This window comes from Taurulus bubalis, assembly GCF_910589615.1.
Source record: "Taurulus bubalis genome assembly, chromosome: 8".
Lineage (NCBI taxonomy): Eukaryota > Metazoa > Chordata > Actinopteri > Perciformes > Cottidae > Taurulus > Taurulus bubalis.
The window spans coordinates 24,648,533-24,669,524 of NC_136596.1; the positions used below are offsets into that span (position 1 = coordinate 24,648,533).

Sequence of the window (20,992 nt, forward strand, 5' to 3'; positions counted from 1 at the left end):
GTACCCCCGGTGATTCAAGGATATTTTCAGCGTGTCACTCAGTTTTTACAATGCTCGAGAGATTGAACTAAACATTGGAACGAACTTTGTCGGTCGAGTCTGAGCCTGTGAGCCCGTGAACAGGAGCTAATCGCATCTGATTGGCTGACAGGTGTCAGATATAATCAAAGCAACCCATTGTGCCACATTTGGAACATTTTGGGTCTTTTTCCTTTTTATTTTTATGATACTTTTGTCTGTGTTAATGCACATACATTACAAACTGTGTAATCAAAATACAGACACTCCTTAAGGACAGAATGTCCCCATTGAAACCCATTAAAACCAGAGTACAAAATCATACGTTCTAATATTTCAGGCTTTCAATCTAGAACCAAAGCTTCAAAACTGTAGTTTTTACTATTTTCCACCACATCAAGTTATTTTCTCATATTATTATATAATATTTTTATGGTGTTTTTTTTTTACTCCTCATGGCACCAGAGCAACTTTTTCAAGTGAATGAAGCACAGCGGTTAAAACTGAATTTCAGGACATAGCCAGACGTTACAGAGTAACTGTATGTTTGCAATGTTTGTCAATGCTAAAGGTGCATTTAGCAGGATTTGTCGGTTGCAGTTTGTCCACACAACATTCAAAGTTGGCCCCTCCCTCCCCAGCTCAATGACACCAAAAGTGCACACCTCAAATTCAATCTCGTTATGCAACCAGCTTTGCCCCTTACAGTTGTGTTTTTGCAGTACTGTGTCATATATTTCCGTAGCTTCCTCTTGGATGCGTGCTCACGACCTGGCACCTAGTTGCTATGTTTTTATAGCGATTTATGCCCAGAAACATTCAGAACAGAGAAATTAGAAAATACAGGCAGAGGGCAGAGGGGAGGGTCTTTGTAGAAACCATAGACTGTATATAAGAACCAAATTAAGTCATTGTGACGTTACTCGTTGTGGACTGCTTTTTTGAAGCCCCGAGTTCGGCGTCGCCATCTTGGATTATGGCCGTCGCCATGTTGTTTTTTCGCAATTAATGAATGGAGGTTACCATATCTGGACTGAGGAGGAGAAACAGAGACTAAACATTACGTGCATAAACTAATGTTTACAATGTTTACTGAGGGAATAAATCAAGAGAGAAGTAGAGTCATTTTCTCAACGACTTCTATACAATCTGACTGGTGGTCAGGAGAAAGAATGCAGCTTTAAGGAACTTCAGCAACCACGTAGACTATCGCTTGGACAAAATCTGTCCACACAGACAGACATATAAACACCGGACAAAACACCCAAAGCTTCCTCTGTGGTAGTTCCCGCTACAGTAGGTGTTTCAAGACCACACTTTAATTTGACGGCACACACACACACACACACACACACACACACACACACACACACACACACACACACCCACACACACACACACACACACACACACACATTTTTACTCACAAGGTGAAAATAATCCCTACCACACGCTGTCCCGCCTGGTAAATGTCAAGAGCTGATCTCTATACTGGCAATTTGGGAGCAGATAACCGGTGACATTTATCCTTCCATGCACAAGGCGACCTGATATAAAACATGGTGCACAACGGTACATTTTGGCAAACAGCATTTAGGAAGACTATACAGAAATATATATATATAGACTGTACAGAAAGAATATTTCCAATGACAAAAATCGTACGTTTTTAAACAACTAATTGTGATAATATTTTGTAAAAAAAAAGCATCATGTGACAAAGCAGGAAATAGACTTGGCCCGGATTTACTGCACAGTTCATTTAATATTCACATAGACCACAAGGTCAAACACAGACTCGTCCTTTAGCGATGATAATGAAAGGCCCTCATGACAGACATTAAAAAAATCATAATCAACATATACTATTGACCTGCAGTTCATGTTTCATTAATCCCACGAGCCCCCAAAATCCCCCTCCTGATCAGCAGGCTGAGAAGCTTTGAATCACGGAGCATCATCGATGGCTGAACTCCAGCTCTCATCCCGCAGGGGACCGGCTACCAGGAATCAGACCGGCCGGTTCAATGGTTGAATCAATGTAATGCTTCGACTCTGCCTGTTGTCCTCCCCCGCCTCCTCACCCGCCTCTCTCTCTCCCATTAGGAATACTATGACAAGGGAGAGCACATCATCCGGGAGGGAGAGGAGGGCAGCACCTTCTACATCATCGCACAGGGGAAGGTAACGTGTAACACACACACACACGCACACACACACACACACACACACACACACACACACACACACACACACACACACACACACACACACACACACACACACACACACACATTTTTACTTTAATCCTGAATGCATCTGTGTCTCTTAAAAATCACCAGGCTTGCACCTTTTTGGTGACAAAAACAGTTTATTATCTCAGTGGCTCTCCAGTAAGCAGCTCTTTAATCGCCTGTTTAATAGCTGTGACATAAAATATATTACTGCTATTTTGTAGATGCTAGCATGCAACAAAAGGCTGCACCATGGATGTTGAATAAGAACTGGATTCGGTGCCTTTCTCTACTTGCGGTACTGCAGAGAAAAATCACCCTTGAAGCCCAAAACACATTTTCCCATAAACCACAATTATAAAAGACGGGGAAACTGTTGACAGGAAACGTTGAACTGCAAACAAGGTCAGATATGACTTTTATGAAATTGGCTATGAACTATTGATCCACGGAGGTTTCATTTATGTCAAACTTTCCTCAAGCCGGAAAAATGTGATTTAGCGTGACAATGAAAAGTGGAGGTGGAACTCGTGCGGGAGAATCGCTACTGGGTATATTTAAAGTAAATCTGTAAATTAGAAAACTTGTTTTGGCATATGCACAGGGTGAAAAATTCTCATTGGACTGAGTGGCGGCCATCTTGGAATTGAATGGAAAAGAGTATTGTGTGTAAAAATTAGTGATAAGTTTAACCAACAGTATTGCAGAAATTAATGGAAAAACTAATATATTAGAAAGTGGAATGAGATAAGTAATAAAACATCTTAGGTCTTGTATCCAGTTCTTTATATACATCTTAATGAGCTAAATGCTAGCGTTAACATGCTAACATGCAGCTACCATCTTGTTCTTAACATGGTAGCATGCGAACGTCTGCTCTTAAGAACCAAACACAAAGCACGGCGCAGGCTGATGGAAGTGTCAATAATTTAGCAGATATTTGGTCACAATCCAAAGTTACATGTTTGACCTGATGGTGGCGCTAGAGGGAAAAGTCAAGGGATCACTGAAGTTATTATAATTGATCCTAAAGGGATTATGTTAATTTCATGCAAACATCCAATAGATGTTGAGATATTCCATCCTGAGAGCTTTGTATGGCTAAAAATCTATAAATGTACAATTGAGGAAAAGGAAGGAAGCTTTACTACGTGGAGAGTCAAAAACATAACATGCAAAATATTCAATACTTGTTTTTGCCATTATTCCAACTGGTTATGATGACCTGTTACAGCTGTCCTGCGCTGCAGAGATTTCTGGGACGTTTTCTGCAACAATGTGACTCATTAGGGCCTTAAACCTGTTCTCACAACAATAAAATAAATCCTGCGGTGTCTCAGTTAGACAATGCCGTATGACGTCTTTATTGCACTGATAAGGAGAAGGCATCAGTCAGTATGAGAGTTGAATGGCAAAAAAAAAAAAAAAGCCATTCTCGCAGGACACTGGAGGCCTTTCTGCTTCTGCCTTCTTCTTCGGCTCCTTCACTTTGGTGGAAACAAAACTGCGTACGATAATGAATATAGCTGTTCAATGTTGTTGTTTTTAAGGAAATGTGTATCAGACTTTAATGCCTGATATCATGCTGAAAGTGTATCATAACCAATAGAAATTAAGACCAAAGACAAGTTAAAATGCACACAAAATAAGTGTATTTTCCTTAAAAAAACTGACCAGCTTTGGCAAATACTCCAACAAAACAATATGTTGGTCAAACTGTGTGTGAGTCAGGGGGTATGACTCACCCGCTCGTCTGTCTGATAAGTCTGTAACCTGACACCGGGGGGAACGAGGGGAGATGGAGAGGGGCCAGCGTCCACGGGGGACTTTCAAAATGCCATTATGAGCCGATGCGAGACAGCAGCTCCTCAGCGCTAAGCTAACCAAACCAAACCAGAGAGGAACACATGTTGTTTGGGGGAAAAGGGGGCTAATACAGGAAATAGCTTTACTACCCCCCCTCTTGTACCCTCTGACCAGGGAGGGAATAAACTCTGAGAGCGCCTGCCACCAGAAAAACAGGGGAAGTGAAGGTCACTGAGGTCAAACGGGACACTTAGCTAAAACACATCCCGGCCGTTACGGCAGGATGGTGCCACGAGTGGGATGTTTGACCTCGCCCGGGGTGGGCCACTGTTTTTTTAAAGCCTCACAAATTAAGGAGATTTTTTTTTTTCCGACATCCAGGCTGCCCGGACTACTTTTTGTTGAAAAACCGCTGCAGAAAAAACCAGCAGAACAAACAGAAGGCAGCTGATTTAAACCCTCTCACAATGAACGTGTCTATTTTGACAGCATGTCAAGAAATATATAGACCATCTATGCCACTTCATCCCTCATAGCCATCATGTTCCAATTACTATAATTGAATATGTCAATTATTCTAATTTCCTAGGATTCTTCACTTTTTTTTACAATGCATGTAAAAATATTTGGAGGATAATTGAAAGCACCTGTAAAAGCTGGCGGACCGGAGACGTCGGTGCGAAGCAGTGAAATGTGCTTTAAAAGATCCAGCTGACTGTGTTGTGCAGGTGAAGGTGACCCAGACCACCGAGGACCACAAGCTGCCGCAGACCATCAACACGCTGCAGAAGGGAGACTACTTTGGAGAGAAGGCACTCATAAGGTAAAAGCAGACGCCGCAGATTGACGTTTTAATCTGCTACTGTCTCCTGATGTCTCGGTGGAAACACTGCTGAGTCATGTTTATTTATACTGCCCATAAAAATAACAAATTTACAACCTGAATAATTTAAAACACCGTCTATCCTGAGGCACTTTATTCAGATAAAAACAGTAAAAACCGCAAAAAAAACAATTGTACCTGCTTTTCACATGCAGAAGCAGAGCCTCTGGGATTGGCAGCCTTTCAAAAATATGCAAAATAAGGGATTACTCTAACTGTATAAAAGGGGGCATATCTTGAAATACTCACTTATTCAGTGCTTGTGCACAGACATTTGGGCAACCTCCAGTGCCTCAACCTCCAGTTATGAAGTGAAGCCAATGCGGAAGGGTCTTAAACCTGTATTATCTCTAATGGCCTTTAGGGGGCGACTCCTCTGGTTGTATAGAAGTCTATGAGAAAATGACTCTACTTCTCTCTTGATTTATTCCCTCAGTAAACATTGTAAACATGAGTTTATGGTCTCAGTCTCTAGTTTCAAGTCTTTTTTAATACAGCATGATGTTCATTTAATACATTATGGTCCATAAACTAGAATCTGCTTCAGGGCGGGGCTACCTTGTGATTGACAGGTTTGCTCCTCCACTTCTCTATGTTCACTATTGCACTGGTTGCAAAAAGCCAAGATGTCGATAACCAAAACACAGAATTGGAGGCTTCAAAACATCAGACCACTTCTTATACACAGTTTATCCTACGAACCCACAGACTGTGAAATAAAACAACCCAGTATGTATGAACCTCATCAAGAGCATGATATGTCTAACCTGTATTTTCAATACCTGTCAATTAGTACTGTTATATTGTATTACTTGTAGATTTATGGATCTTTTTAGATACAAAATGTTTCTGATATTTATACATGCTCTCTTAGTTGTAAAATCCTCATCAAATCAGTGAGAAATGTCCGTGTGTCTCTTTCAGTGATGATGTCCGGTCAGCTAATATCATGGCCGACGAGAACGGGGTGGAGTGCCTCGTCATCGACAGAGAGTGAGTATTCTGACATTTGAGGTGTAGTTTTTCTGGATAACCACAAGATATTGTTTTCTCTGGAGCGAAAGGTTTCGGAAGCCCTGAGAGGGAAAGTAAAAAAAAAACGACAACATTGGGGTGATCCATTTTCTAAATCTGATCAAATAGTTTTCTCCCCTGGGTATAGGACATAACAACGGGTGAAAAGAAGGTTTTGTCAGTAATACGTTTTCCTTTATCCTTTTTTAAGGTACATATTTTGTTCATCTGTGAAAAAAAGTGGTAAAAAGGTTTGGCAAATTAGCTTTTTTGGTCTGGATCTTTTTACATGTTACAGTTTGTTGTTGTAATACTCAATCTTACCACAAGAGGCTGAAGTGCACCACTCCCCCTTACTGTAAATTAAAGACTTAAAGTGTTAATGTTTTCTTCCAGGGCCCTATTTCTCGTACCTGGCTAAACAAAGTCAAGCAAATGTCCTAATCTCCATCTTAAATTAGCGAGATGATTGACATCAGGCTATCTGGGTTTCTTCACGGCTGATCCGCGCTGAAACGGTCTTGTTAATTCTAGCCAGACGTCAGTCATCTGGATAAATGCGCGCGCTCCTCTTCAGAAGGGATAATAATGGAGCACTGACACCACCATGTTCTAACAGTACAATGGCAAATAAACTCAGAGGAACCTCTTTTTATTTCTCTAATGAGAAGCAGGAGATGATCATGAAGGCATATGAGGAAGTCAATATCGTAGTCATTCACAGCAAACGCGTTGCGAATATTCCAACGTTTTTGCAACATTGTTGCCGTGAACGCAACTTTAACAGCCCCCGCTGCGAGACATAAGCGTCGCAAATATATCAGACAAGTTTAATACGTCAGTGTTGAGAAAATGTATCGGCTAATTTGAAGTGCTTCATCACCCAAATCAATCAGATTATATTTACAAATAAATATATACTTATGAGGATATATGTACTGTATGCACGTATGAATCATGTACTATATATGTGTATATGAGTTTGAATATGTGTATGGGCGGATCAGTATGTATGCATTATTCATTATCAGAAATTCAATCAATTGAAGCAGTGAAAATAAATTATGTGTGATTCTCTGTATTCTCATCACGATCACCTTAATCATGTTCTACAATAATGATATGTATGGTGTACTAATAGCACTGTCATATAATTATGAGTGCTTTAACACATCCATAAGTTTCTTAAGAGCTAAATAAACTTAAGAACAGCGGCATGCAGCGGCTGATAGTCTGTGTCTGAGACGGCGATCAGCTGCGCCTGTGGTGATCAGTGTCCGCGGCTCGAGAAGCTCTCTAAATAAATTATTTCTTGCCGGCAAAATCTATATCGCCGCGTACAGGAAGTCATGATAATGTAAAGGATGGATCCTGGCGATCTGGAAGAACTCTCTCCCTATAAAACTAATATAACTAATATCGCTCCTTCATCAATGAGGAAGTGAGCTGCCGTTTTTGTCCGTGGGAGTGTCCAGCTTATCCAGTAAATTTCAGTAAGCCTGCCCGGGAGCAGATTTAAATTTTTGGATGTGTTTCTATGGTGATTAATCTAAGCTTGCTTCGAGAAACCGAGAAAGCCTGACCTACGTCATCTTATCCTGACAATTAGCCCGCTAACTCAATAAGCCAGGTACGAGAAATAGGGCCCAGGTGACTTTTAAATTCCGTAACGTGCTAACACAATATATATATATATATATATATATATATATATATATATATATATATATATATATATATATATATATATATATATATATATATATGTATATATATATATATATATATATAAAATGTGTGTTTAAATTAAAAGACACCTGGAAAACAACATTAATACGTTTATCCATATTTAGAACATGGGATAGAGGTGCACTTTAGCCCCCTGTGGCAAACACAAGTATTACAACAACAACACACTTTTTTTTCCTCACGTGTTCTTATTAAGTCATAAAGATTTAGATCAGATTCTGTAAACGGATCAACAGACTTGTGACGCCGGTTTTCATCTTCAGGGTGTCAAATACTGACGCTTTGTGGCACCCCTCGGTGTTTCATAATGAGGCACAATGCACCCTTTAGCGTCTGCATGAGGCGCACCCGCATTATTAGATGCTCAGAGAAAAGGCTCGGGTGGTGTGATTAAACAAAGTAAATGAACCAAACAGGTTGACTTTCAACCAGAAGTGTTGTTGAGTTTTTCTGAAGTTACATATTGTCCTTAGGTTTTGTTGTTTACTTACTTTAAACCCAGCCACAATACTTTTCCTAAACCTAACTCAGCGGTTTTGTTGCCCGAACCTAAACATGTGCGTTAAAAGTGAAGCCAAGGTGAGTGTTAACATTAGTTATTAGTTCAACCCCAGGTCTTCGACCATCTGGTTTTGACTTTCCTCACCTCGCCTCATGTTGTAACAGATTAAAGGTAAAGTTAAAGCTTAAAAAAGTCAACAACATTTTCTAGCTATTTTGAGCGGCAACCCACGAGGGCGAAGCAACATTATGTTGTGTTATGGATTTTTTTACAGAAAGTGTTGTTGCCTAAATGATCATTATGAATCAAACACTCAGTGAGCTTTCTTCCATAATCAGTTCGGACAAATGTATGAATGCCATCAGAAAAAATGCCAGTTCTGATTTGTTCTCCCATTATCCTGCAGACTCATGTGATGAACAACTGCATCACGATCAGATCTCCCTCAGGAAACATTAAACGCTGTGTTTTGGGTGCCCATTTCCCTCCTGTGAAATTCTTCATCTCAGTGGCTCACGTCAGTTAAATCAAAGTTTGGGGTCGTGAAGCCAGTGGTTGCACCGTTGACGATGCACGTTGTATTCCTAGGACATTTAACCAGACGGTGGGCACCTTCAATGAGCTGCAGAAGTACCTTCAAGGCTACGTGGCGACGCTCGACCGCGACGACAAGAAGAGACATGCCAGGTATTAAAAAAAACAATAACATGTCCCCGTTTGCATATTTGGAGATCCATACTTATATTTGGTTCCTTAAAAAAAGCAGGCCCCTCCTCTGTTCTCCCTCCAGGAGGTCAGTGTCGCGTCACCAGAGCCAGCCGCTGTCGCCAGACGTCATCCTGCTGAAGGAGATGGTGTCGGCGTTCCCTCCGTCCAGGCCCTTCGACCACCTGGAGGTCGTCGCCACTCTCGGGGTCGGCGGCTTCGGACGAGTAGAACTGGTGAGTCCTGAATATACGAGTTAGTCTTTTAATATAAAAATAACATTTTAAAAACACAACTGTAGCGCGGCGACACAACTTGCTAATTGTCCCATTTAACATTGATAAACATTGCAAACCTAACTTTTATTGTGATTAATTACAACTTTAACAAGATTTTTTTAAAGTTCTATCTCCTGACATCCCACGCGTGTCATGTCCATCTGCAGGTGAAGGTGCAGGGCGAGGACGTCACCTTCGCTCTCAAGGTCATCAAGAAGAAGCACGTCGTGGACAACAGGCAGGAGGAGCACATCCACTCGGAGAGGAAGATCCTCGCCGAGGCTCGCTCGCCATTCGTTGTCAAGTCAGTCCCCCCCCCCCCCCCCCCCCCAACCATTTATCTCAAGCTCTGCTCCATTAGTCTGGGAAAACAGTGCGCCGCTTATTAGTTTTTGATGAGATCACAGTTGAGGCCTCGAGCAGATCGTATCTTCTCAACGGGAGGTTGAACGGCGGGGTGTAGACGTCCTCTTTTATTTGCCGTGAAATATTGCGGCAGTGGCTTTTCGTGAGATTACGATGATCCAATTTCACTGCACGCAGCGGCACATACCCAGATATTAAAGCCATTCTTCAACCTCTGAAGCGCTCCTCCTCCTGTTGACCTCCTCTCCACACACACACATGTATTCATTTCACCTTTTATCTCTTCATATTTCATATTATCGTTGGCCGATGTAAGATTTAAGACTGTGTCGGGTAACTTCCGCTCTGCTGATATTGAATCTGTACATGTTCCCGGGCTATTTCTTTCTGAAAACATCACCCCGAGGGTCAATTAAAATCACATTAGTGCACAAATGAAGCAATAACTTGAGCAGTAATGTCTTTGAATACATTGCATTAATGACCACTGGGGCTGCATTGATTAATGTAAGCAACCTGCTTACTGTTTATGATCTGTTTAGCATCACTAACTCCCTACTACTACGTATATGTAGTTATCAGTTTACTGCTTAAATAGTAAGAAATAAAAAGCCAAATAAAATGCTTATTTTAACGATTTAAGAGTGATTATTTAATGTGAGTGCTCTATACAACTGTTACAGATTAAAAAATCTTAAATATGCACCCTACATGTTTTACAAGCAGGAACACAGTAGTACGTTGGCCCAGACGGTACCAGTTATTATTACAGTTATGATTATCGTAACAGGACCAATGTTGATCCCTTAATAGAACAGCATGGCTCATGTTCTGTTTATATGAAACCTTTATCTCTATAGCTTCACTTTGTCTGTGCTTCTTTCACTGCAGACTGTACCGCACGTTTAAGGATAACAAGTACGTGTACATGCTGCTGGAGGCCTGCATGGGCGGAGAGATCTGGAGTCTGCTCAGAGACAGGTAGGAGAGACCAAACGCTGACATTTGCACACAAAAACACAAACAAACAAAACTTGCTGTCTCCGAAGCGTCGTTTCCTTTTCCACAGCATTGTCATTTTATTCCTGGCTCGCCGCCGCGTAAAGTAATCGTGTTACTGTCGGGTTTACTATCTAATGAGGGACTTCTCCTGGAACGGCAGTCATAAATCACAGATAAAGAGACGGCCTGTAACTGTGTTTAACTGCATTTGTGGAATGAGAACACTTCCTCAGCGGCGTATGGGGTCTGAACCCCGTTTTGTCAGCACAAAGTTTACATTTGGTCTCTTTCTCGCCTTTTTTAAGGGGAAGTTTCGATGAGCCCACCGCCAAATTTTGCGTTGGTTGCGTCACAGAGGCTTTCGATTACCTCCATCGCAAAGGTGTCCTCTACAGAGACCTGAAGCCTGAGAACCTCATGCTGGATACCCAGGGATACATCAAACTGGTGAGCGACTGGACGGATTCTATCTTGATTAAAAAGAGGAAATAACTGATGATTCTTTCCAATTGTTCTCAAGTTTGATCCCCGGTGATGACAAGTGTGTTTCCTGTGGCAGTAAGTGGTAAAATCTTCTACATTAAGGAAGTCTGCAGCTGCAATTTCACATAGCTTTGAAGTTATCTTTCTAGATGTTATGCCTCTGCCCACGAGGATGGAAGTGGCCGAAGGGAATTTATGTTTATGTGTCCTGAGGTGGGGTGGGGGGGATTACTTCAGATTTGGCAGAAACGTCCACCTGGACTCAAGAATGAAATGATTCGATTTTGGTGTTCAAATGTCTAGGTCACTGTGACCACACGTCTATCCCATTCTCATGATGTCTCAAAAACACAAAGATGTATTTCACTGCCTGTCTTTTGTATTTGTACACTGACTGTAGTACTTTTTGTACACTGTAGTACTTATTGTACACTGTCTGTAGTACATATTGTACACTGACTGTAGTACTTATTGTACACTGTCTGTAGTACTTATTGATGGAGCTAAAACAATGTATTCATCAGGGGGTTTCGTGAGATCTAAAGAAAGCCAATAAGCATCACTACTCAGTAGACATACAAGCCTCAAAGGTCCCTTTAAGTAAGTGGTCATCTTTAAAAGGTATTACGGTATTTCTTCCCCCAATTGGACCTAACGGATCAACCCCGCCTTCCCAGGTCGACTTTGGCTTTGCCAAGAAGATCAGATGCGGCCAAAAGACCTGGACCTTCTGCGGGACACCGGAGTACGTGGCCCCCGAGATCATCCTCAACAAAGGCCACAACTTCAGCGTAGACTTCTGGTCTCTGGGGATCCTGGTGTTTGAGCTCCTAACCGGCAGGTCGGTGTCGGAGTAATGCGCCACATAGTCATTCTTCCTCTAGTTATCGCTTCAATCTGCTTCCTGATTTGCAGTAATTATCGTCTGCCGTCTTGAACTTCTGCTGAAGAGCTTCTGTCCAACAGACCAGCAGCTAAATCAAAGAAATGCAATATATTTATTGTTTTTTTTACTCCACTCCATAGTCCTCCGTTCTCAGGGAGTGACCAGATGATGACGTACACTTTCATCTTGAAAGGAATCGAGAAAATGGACTTTCCCAAGAAGGTCACCAAGAGACCCGAGGACCTCATACGCAAGCTGTGCAGGTACAACATCACAACGTTCACAAGGAAGCTATTAAATCAACTAGGGTTACTTTAAAAATGTATTCCGACATACTTAATCAGTACCTGTACAATATTAAGTTAATGTAACTAGATTATTAATGCTCACACTTATTCCAGTTTTGACCTTGTGTTACCTCAGTAAACATTGTAAACATGAATTTGTGTCTCAATCTGTAGTTTCAAGTCTTCTTCAATACAGCATGATGTTCATTTAGTAAATTATGGTCCATTTAGAGTCAAACAGACCATAAAGGGAAGAATAGAGGAAATGCCTTAGGGCGGGGCTTACTGTGATTGACAGGTCACTGCTACAACCAGGTGTAGTTAACATTCTGACTAAGTCTTTTATTTCTGTAAATATAAAAAAATAAAAAATCTATAAAAAATCCTAATTACGTACAATGTATTCGATCCAGTAAATTCAATCAAAAGCCAGATAGTGAACTTTATAAAGAGATCAAACGTCTAAACATTTGGTGTTTACCTGTGTAACTAAATGGTTATCAATAATAAATATCCAGCATCCAGTCTAAATGTCCAGCATTTGAACATAGCAAGCATGATAAAAAATGTATTTTAAATTTGACCAATATATATATATATATATATATATATATATATATATATATATATATATATATATATATATTTTGGTCAAAACAGTAATTTCCCACCCTCTTCCACTTTACAGGCGAAATCCCTCCGAGCGGCTGGGTAACCTCAAAAATGGCATAACTGATATCAAGAAGCACAGGTAAGAAGGGACCGACTCATTTTGCTGCTGATCTCAGTGGGAAAATCTGCCGAGCTATTAGCACTGATTGGACATTATTAATGTGGGCCGGTGGTTTATGACCTCGGCAATTAGATAATCACTGAACATGAACACACTGTACAAGAGCAGTGGGATACAAAACATGTTCAAAAGGCTTATCACATTATTGGACTTAATGCAGTCTTTCTTTACGTGATGAAGGAGACTCGTAGACTATGAAGGCTAAGAAAAAAGAGAGATATAGGGAGATATACAGTATAGCTGTAAATTACAGCGCGCAGCGATTAAAATGTTATTTATTTGGAAATGTTGCCTTACCTCAGGCCTTGCCTCCTTTCAGCCATACCCCCAGGGGTAAGGAGTCAAGTTCAAGACAAATGTTCTTAAAGGTTCTTCAGTAACATCAGAGTGAGGGAATTAGTGAGGGAAAGTAGTAAAGTCAAGCTTTGATTTCTGACATTAGATTTACTTACCTGCTATGTGTTTTATTGTGCTCCATAATGCACCTGAAGGTGGTTTAACGGCTTCAACTGGGAGGGACTGAAGCTGATGACTTTACCATCTCCTCTGAAAAGAGACGTAAGTATCGATATCTATACAGACCTTTTTCTAAATTCTAATACAAAGAAAATGTAAGTACAGATAAGCACAGATTAAGATGTAACTTTAAGGTCAATGTGAATTTAAACCATTCAAATCTAAGTGCTCCACGGATGACGCCTTTTTGTAGGTCAACCCAAGAGTTTTCGTTGCACTGTTCAACAAGGGCAACTGATGTAGCAGTGAACCTCTGATTGTTGGTTTCTAGTACCCCCTTAAGGCCTCTCAGAAGAGGATATCACTGGAATATATGTTTTCTCCAACAATGGTCTTCCACTACGGTTGGATTCCATAACTGCCATAACTAACTAATAATTCATCTTAATAAATCAGTATCTCACCCTTTCCTCCTTTGTCGTCTCCTCTTCCAGCTCACAGGACCGACAGATCACAGCTATTTCGACAGCTACCCTCCAGATGAGGACAGTCCTCCCGATGAGCTGTCTGGTTGGGACATGGACTTCTGAGACCTTCAGCTCCATCTTTCCATTATTGTCCTTCCTTTGCACACCCTGACAACCACAACTTAATGTGCAAAATGGGTGTTCAGGTGATTTTGCATCACCTCGGGCCGCCATGGTGGACGTCCTCAGGTTCTGGGAAACAGAAGCTGCAATTAGCTGGTTACTTTATGAGCTTACGATTGACCTTCTCAACACAAATGAACAGATATAGGAGAATACTCCTTCGACTGTCAAGTTATTAAACAGTTTTCTGCGTTACCATCACAATCCTTTTGGCCAATATATCTGACAAGCACTCTAACAAAGTGTGCTAGTGCTAATAGTGGTACATTAGTAGTAGCGTGTTAGCATTAAAACTAGAATGCTTAATACTGAAATACCGCTGAGGTTCTCCACAATCTGCTGTTGGAAAATGTTGCACCTGTGCAATCAGGCGGCAACCTCTGGTTCTGCAGTGAAGCCAATGCAGAAGTGTCTTAAAACTTGCATTCTCTCTAAGAACCATCAGGGGGCGACTCCTCTGGTTGTATAGAAGTCTACACTTCATGTCTTAAAGCTGCATTCTCTCTAGTAACCATCAGGGGGCAACTCCTCTGGTTGTATAGAAGTCTGTGAGAAAATGACTCTACTTCTCTCTTGATTTATTCCCTCAGTAAACATTGTAAACATGAGTTGAATTTTTCTTCAATACAGCATGATGTTCATTTAGTAAATTATGCTCCAGTCAAACAGAGTCAAACAGACCATAAAGCAGGGTATGCTTTAGGGCGGGCCTTACTGTGATTGACAGCTCGCTGCCACTACCAGAGCCATATACGGTGTCTCTAGTCACTCCTCCGCATTCCAAATATGGTCACTTCCGTTCATTGGTTCCCGGACATGTCCTCTTTTCGAGACCTAAAAAATGCGTCCGGCAGGGATTCCAAAAACGTCCGGGATTTTGCCTCGTTGGATATTTGTGTTTCTCTGGGTCTTTCACAAACTAGTTATTACGCCCTTACAAGTTTTGGAAAGGGTATCTCCCTTGCGTTCCACCTTTTTGCGCAAGCTCTGACTGTAGAGAGAACTGTCATTGGTCGACCGATCTCAGTGTTGCCAGATGCACGATAATCATCCTCCAAATACGACCATTTTGAGCCCTTGGTACCATTTCCAATCTGGCAACACAGCATGCTATACACTAACCCCCCCGCGCGCAACGAAGTGTCCTCCTTTTCACAAACTCTAATCTGGTCACCCTAGCTTCACACGACAATGAAAACAAGTCAAAAGGCCAATGTTGTCATATTTTATCACGGATATCTTCACCACACACTGTACCAACGTTAAAAAACTAACTTTGCTGTAGTTCCAAAGTTTGCGGAGTTATTGATTACAGCTTTAGCTTCGTTAAGATGGTCCTGAAAGAGATCCGTGTCCCGTATCACAGTATTATGTTTTCACATTCCTTAAATCGATCCACACCCATTTAATAATCTTTTACAGATACCTCTGGAATATATTTTTTTTTGGGCCCTCATGATGGCTCCAGATGTGGGTGGTGGGGAAATGTGTCATGCAGCTGCAAGGTCTCTATTTTCTTACAGCCCAGAGAAATTTGGGATCACATGTGCAGTGTGTTTACGTTGAGGAATGGAGGTGTGTGTGTGTGTGTGTGTGTGTGTGTGTGTGTGTGTGTGTGTGTGTGTGTGTGTGTGTGTGTGTGTGTGTGTGTGTGTGTGTGTGTGTGTGGAGATGACACAGCAAATAAGGAAAGCAACTTGAGAACAAACAGATTCCAGAGAAGATATTTGACTTTTCCACGTTCACACATTTTTGCCAGCAGCGTTATCCTCACAGCCCCAAACTAGACACCCAACAAAAAATTAACAAACACCTTCCTCCCAATTAGTATAGAGTGGGAGCATCGAGTGGCAGGGTGCCCGAAGAAATATTTACCTTTTTGAAGCAGAGTCAACTATTAATCCCATGTTTAACAAGCAGAGCGATGTGAGGAGAAACCGAGCAGAACATCTTCAGGGTTTTTACCTGAGGGGATTTTTCAGGAGCTCAAGTATTTTCCATTTTTAAACATTTTAGGTTTACATGGAATTGACTGTCTATGTATATACTGTATACTGTAAACACAAGTTATACAATCTAAGCTACTTGTTCCTCTATGTGAACCGTTAACCCTGGTTGAGTGTATTGTGTATCATATATATATATATATATATATATATATATATATATATATATATATATATATATATATATATATATATATATATTGAGTGGTGATTGTGTGTACAGTATGTGCAGTACTGTGTGTGTGTGTGTGTGTGTGTGTGTGTGTGTGTGTGTAAGCACCTAAAATTCTTGCAGAAGCTGTGGCCTTCAGATATTGACGACTGAATTCAGGATACAGCTGTTTGTTCATATTTTCAGATGGAGTTTCTGCTTCTTTTAAATTATGTAAATTAAATCAAATGGTTTTCTTAGATTGGTCCGTTTAATTTTTTTAAAATTTTGCGTCGACAATATATTATTATTATTTATTTTTATTTTTATTACCAATTTGTGCAGACCTTTTTCCTCGTGGACAGTTTAACTTGGCAATCACAGGGTGTGTAATGACGTAACTGATTCAGTGCCAGCTTAATTTCAACTTCATATATTTAACTTGACTTCCTGTTGTTTGGCGGAATACGTTTCATTTGTCGTAACCAAACGGTAGCGAGTGATCAGTAGTGACCGTTTTTCTAAAAAGTAGGAAAAATATGCCAATTAGACCATAAGGACAATACCTGAGTGATTGTTATATAAAACTGTAAATCATAGGTTGTTTTATGATTTTTTTTAAATAAAAGCCCAAAACTGCTGTATTTGAATGCATTGAACACCATAAGTAACATACAAGTGAAATATATGGTTTGGTACATGAGAAAATTCAAATGTCACAGATGTGCCTCAATGCAAATTTTGGAGACCTCATCTGAATTCTCTCTGTACTAAACCCTCTCTAACTTTATTCTGCTTCACTTTATCAAAATCAACCTTTGCAGAGAGAATGTTCACATATTGTGCTATGATGTCGGTTAGGGAATGTTCACATATTGTGTTATGATTTGGGTTAGAGTTGGACCTTACAGCTGCATCATTTCAAAGAAATAATCATCCTGAAAGTGATTTTATTCTAGGCGGACCTGAAACCTTTTCCTTTTTGCTGTGTCATCTTCATTTACTCTTAACCAGTAACACTGATACGCACACATCTGAACACAATCTCACATGTGTAGCCTTTTATTATAACACCAACACCATTATTTAAATAGCCCTAGTGGTTGCAGAGATACACCCTTTTTAGTTTGGGTATGACATTTTCGAGCTGAGCCCTAAAAATAGGGTATAAAAAAACTAGTATAGCTCCATCATTGTCATCCATGCTTTATATTATTTTAGTTTCCATTTTTGCTGCTAAATTTTCATGAATGTAGTTAGCTAGCTGCAAAAAAAAAAAAAAATTTAACTTTGCCTACAAAGCTCTGGTTTGTTTCAAATACCAGGGAAACTGCAGCGATTGAGCCAACGCCCGTCCTACTTGAGCTGCTGAAGAAATCAGGGATGTGTGCAGCAGTTCTGTACAACAAGGCCAGCATCGCCCCTGGTACTGAGCACATTGGTATTAAACTACAGGGCTCCTAAATAAAAACATCCATCACATATTAACATCATCAACCTTTGTTTTCCTGCACCGACAAGTCAAAATGTCCGCCAGCAGAACGGCCTGCTGCTTAATGTGTGTGTGTGGATTCATGCCTCAACTGTACCTCAAAATAAAGTTTTGCAAATGTAGCCAAACCGTTCAAAGCCTGAAATATATATATTTATACGTCATGTTCACCAAAGATTTTTAGTGCTAAGAAAGAGAATGTCTAAAGGGATAAAATGTCAAAAGAAATAGGCTGTTTACAAGATTTCACAAGATAGACTGTAATTGTATGCACGCATTTACAACATGCATTACGGTAGCATCCACAATGGGAAGTTCAACCCTACAAAATACACATTTTACCTTTATATTAAATGCTGGCTTTTTGGCCGAAAGTGAAAGTTTTTCTATTGTATTTTTGCACTCCCGGTTCCATTCCATTCCATTATCAGAACCGCTTATCCTATTCAGGGCCAGGGGTGCTGGAGCCGATCCCAGCTGACATTTGGAGAAGGAAGAGTTCACCCTGGACAGGTCACCAGTTTACTGCAGGGCATATATAGAGGCATACAACCGTTCACACTCACATTCACCCCTACGGGTAATTTAGAGTCCAATTAACCTGAGCTGCATGTCTTTGGACTGTGGGAAGACGCCGGAGAACCCGGAAGAAACCCACGCTGACACAGGGAGAACATGCAAACTCCACACAGAAGGACTGTCCAGACCCTCAGGTGCCAGTGCTAGCCACTAGACCACCATGCAGCCCCACGTCCGGTTCCCTCGTCTTGAAATCATTGTTTTTTTAAATGTTTTCTTAGTGAGCTGCCTGAAATAAGTTCTGTGTTTTCACACAAACATTTCATTCTCCGACATAAAATAAGTCAGTAAATGAACCTCAAGTGAAGCTTGCTAACACAAGTGGCTTCAAGTCATCACCAGGAACACTCGTCCGCCTTCAGCTTCGTGGCTGTGATGTGAAGTCATGTGACCACTGGGTAGTACCTTTATAGCCTCACGTCATATATAGCATCATCTGTGTTCATTTTTTCAGATTATCTTGCTGAGTTAAACATGCAAGTTGAATACCTGTTATTAGCACTAATATTGATACTTTCTGCAATTTTCCAAAGTTGTTTTTTTTTGTCCATAAAACCAGCGCGATGCAAACTTGGTCTGCAAAATGTACGTCATCCCTCCGAAGCCTTCGGGCTTTGAAACCCCCCGTAAAAAAGCTTGATAGATGTGAGTCTTGCATACTTTTTATTCATTTCTTTGAATGCTTTGTCAGGATGGTCAGATGTCAGAGGGAGGGGGACCACACCTGTACAAGATATGCAACATACAGAAAATAAATAGATGCATGTTAAAGGGTCATTTCCATATACAAATATATTTTATGAAGCTTATTGTACAAGCATTTGTGTTTTTGTTTTTTTTAACCTACAGCATAAAATTTACAGAATAAGATTAAACAGTAAAGTGGAGTAAACTGCTGATATACTGAGTACGAATGACTTTGATCTCTTCCGAAAGACAACCGGGGAAGTTTAGAAAAAAACGGGGTCGAGTCTCAATTCGCAGCAAAAGAAAAAGCTACGACGAAGACTCGTCAGCGGGCGCAACCGGAGGAACCGCTTCATTCGCTGATAAAAAAAAATCTGTATGGCACAATATGAGGAAGCACAAACGTGTCAGTACAAAATATATATAAAGTAAAAAAGAAATCTGCCCTTCGCTGTTGACACAATATAAAAATGTCTCTGAAATATCAAAATAGTGTATTATTCAAAATACACTTGAGAGAGAGTAAATTCCACTGGTGATCTTATCAAAATAATATGCACAATGTTCAGTCATTGTAGGCTATTTGTACCACAAAAAAACGTTTTTCCCAGCTGCTTGCTTTGACTTCAACTTCATTGCAAACTGAGCTCAGTCTTTCCGAAACAGGTCGACGAATCAAATCACACTGTTTGGAAAAAGCAGAAATCCACCCAAAGGCAATTCTATCTCAAAGAGACATCACACTGTCATCAACGTAGAGTGAGCTATGTACAACAAACAATATACAAGTCCATAGAAAGAAAACAGGTTTGCTGCTATATTTCAGACTATTTGCTCTGAATAAATATTTGGTTTTATGAACTCTGACATTATGCACAACCCAAGGCAACGCGTGAACTGCTCTGCTGTTCAATGTTGACCGGACGTGATCAAATAACCGCGATGATTTATGTAAAAACGGCTCTTTACCGTTATGTTCCAGGTTTATGCAACCCAGGAAAAGATCGACGCTTCCTAATCACTCATTATATTGTATGTCTTTTTTTCTATCAGAATCTGATGAAAAAATCTGAGTGAAAAGTGGGTGTTAAAATCCCAGAGGCACAATTTTTAATCATTTTGAGGGACTCTGGCTCATTTTTGTTCATATTAGAAGAAACACTTAAGAGCCGTTTACTTTAAACTAGAGATCACAGTTTTTCTAAACAATAGCTTTTTATCAACCTATCTCAACTTCTAGTTTTTTTTATTCCTGCTATTTTTTCACAGAATTTTTGCACAAAAAAAAGAGAAGCAAAACTGATTCCAGACATCAGAGTGAGTCACTCTCACTATACTGGACCAAAGTACTGGTCATCAATATGTCCAGTACTTGAAACTGACTTTTTTATATTTTTATCTTAGTCGATGAAAACAGATTTCTTGGAGTATTCTGATAGTTTATAAGTGTTTTCTATGATGTAAATACATAAATGTTAACAGGGGAAAAAATATACACCAGCATCAAATTCGTTTTAGATCCCTGTGGTTTTACACACAGCGACAACCCTTGTTCAATGTCGTACTTTCTCCTTCTGAGATGCCGTGTCAGACATTGCTTGTAAGAAATTTTCTTGGCGGGATAAAAAATCATTGTATAATGGGGTCTCCTCCAAAAACTCAGCATATAATAAACTCTTAAAACGTGGGTTCTGTACAACAACGGAGCAGTGATCTAAAAACACAAACACGGCTGTCTGCTGTACCGTCTATACGTCACACATTTTTCTGGCTTTGGAATCTAATATATCTCTCTATAGCAGCCAAGCCAATAATTACACAATAACTTCTCATATAGTGAATAACACAGTGATAGTACAGACATAAATACATACAAATAGAAACAAAAAAAACAAACAAAACATGCAAGTGCGAGCATAGGTGACCGAAAGACAACTTCAAGCTGGAGGAGAGAAACGTGAGGCA

At 40.3% G+C, this 20,992-nt stretch overlaps 1 protein-coding gene across 1 annotated transcript in view; it reads left to right on the forward strand.

The window, feature by feature from the left end:
* prkg2 (protein kinase cGMP-dependent 2) overlaps window positions 1-14,052 on the forward strand; it is a gene marked incomplete at both ends in the record, with an annotated part of 30,847 nt that extends 16,795 nt beyond the window's left edge. The window contains 13 exons of the mRNA XM_079222783.1: window positions 2,125-2,202; window positions 4,787-4,881; window positions 5,866-5,934; window positions 8,795-8,893; window positions 8,997-9,147; window positions 9,357-9,493; window positions 10,447-10,536; window positions 10,863-11,004; window positions 11,718-11,881; window positions 12,067-12,189; window positions 12,902-12,964; window positions 13,498-13,564; window positions 13,957-14,052. Coding sequence (XP_079078909.1) covers window positions 2,125-2,202; window positions 4,787-4,881; window positions 5,866-5,934; window positions 8,795-8,893; window positions 8,997-9,147; window positions 9,357-9,493; window positions 10,447-10,536; window positions 10,863-11,004; window positions 11,718-11,881; window positions 12,067-12,189; window positions 12,902-12,964; window positions 13,498-13,564; window positions 13,957-14,052 — 1,374 coding nt within the window. The remainder of the gene's footprint in view (window positions 1-2,124; window positions 2,203-4,786; window positions 4,882-5,865; window positions 5,935-8,794; window positions 8,894-8,996; window positions 9,148-9,356; window positions 9,494-10,446; window positions 10,537-10,862; window positions 11,005-11,717; window positions 11,882-12,066; window positions 12,190-12,901; window positions 12,965-13,497; window positions 13,565-13,956) is intronic.
* Window positions 14,053-20,992: the final 6,940 nt, after the last annotated feature.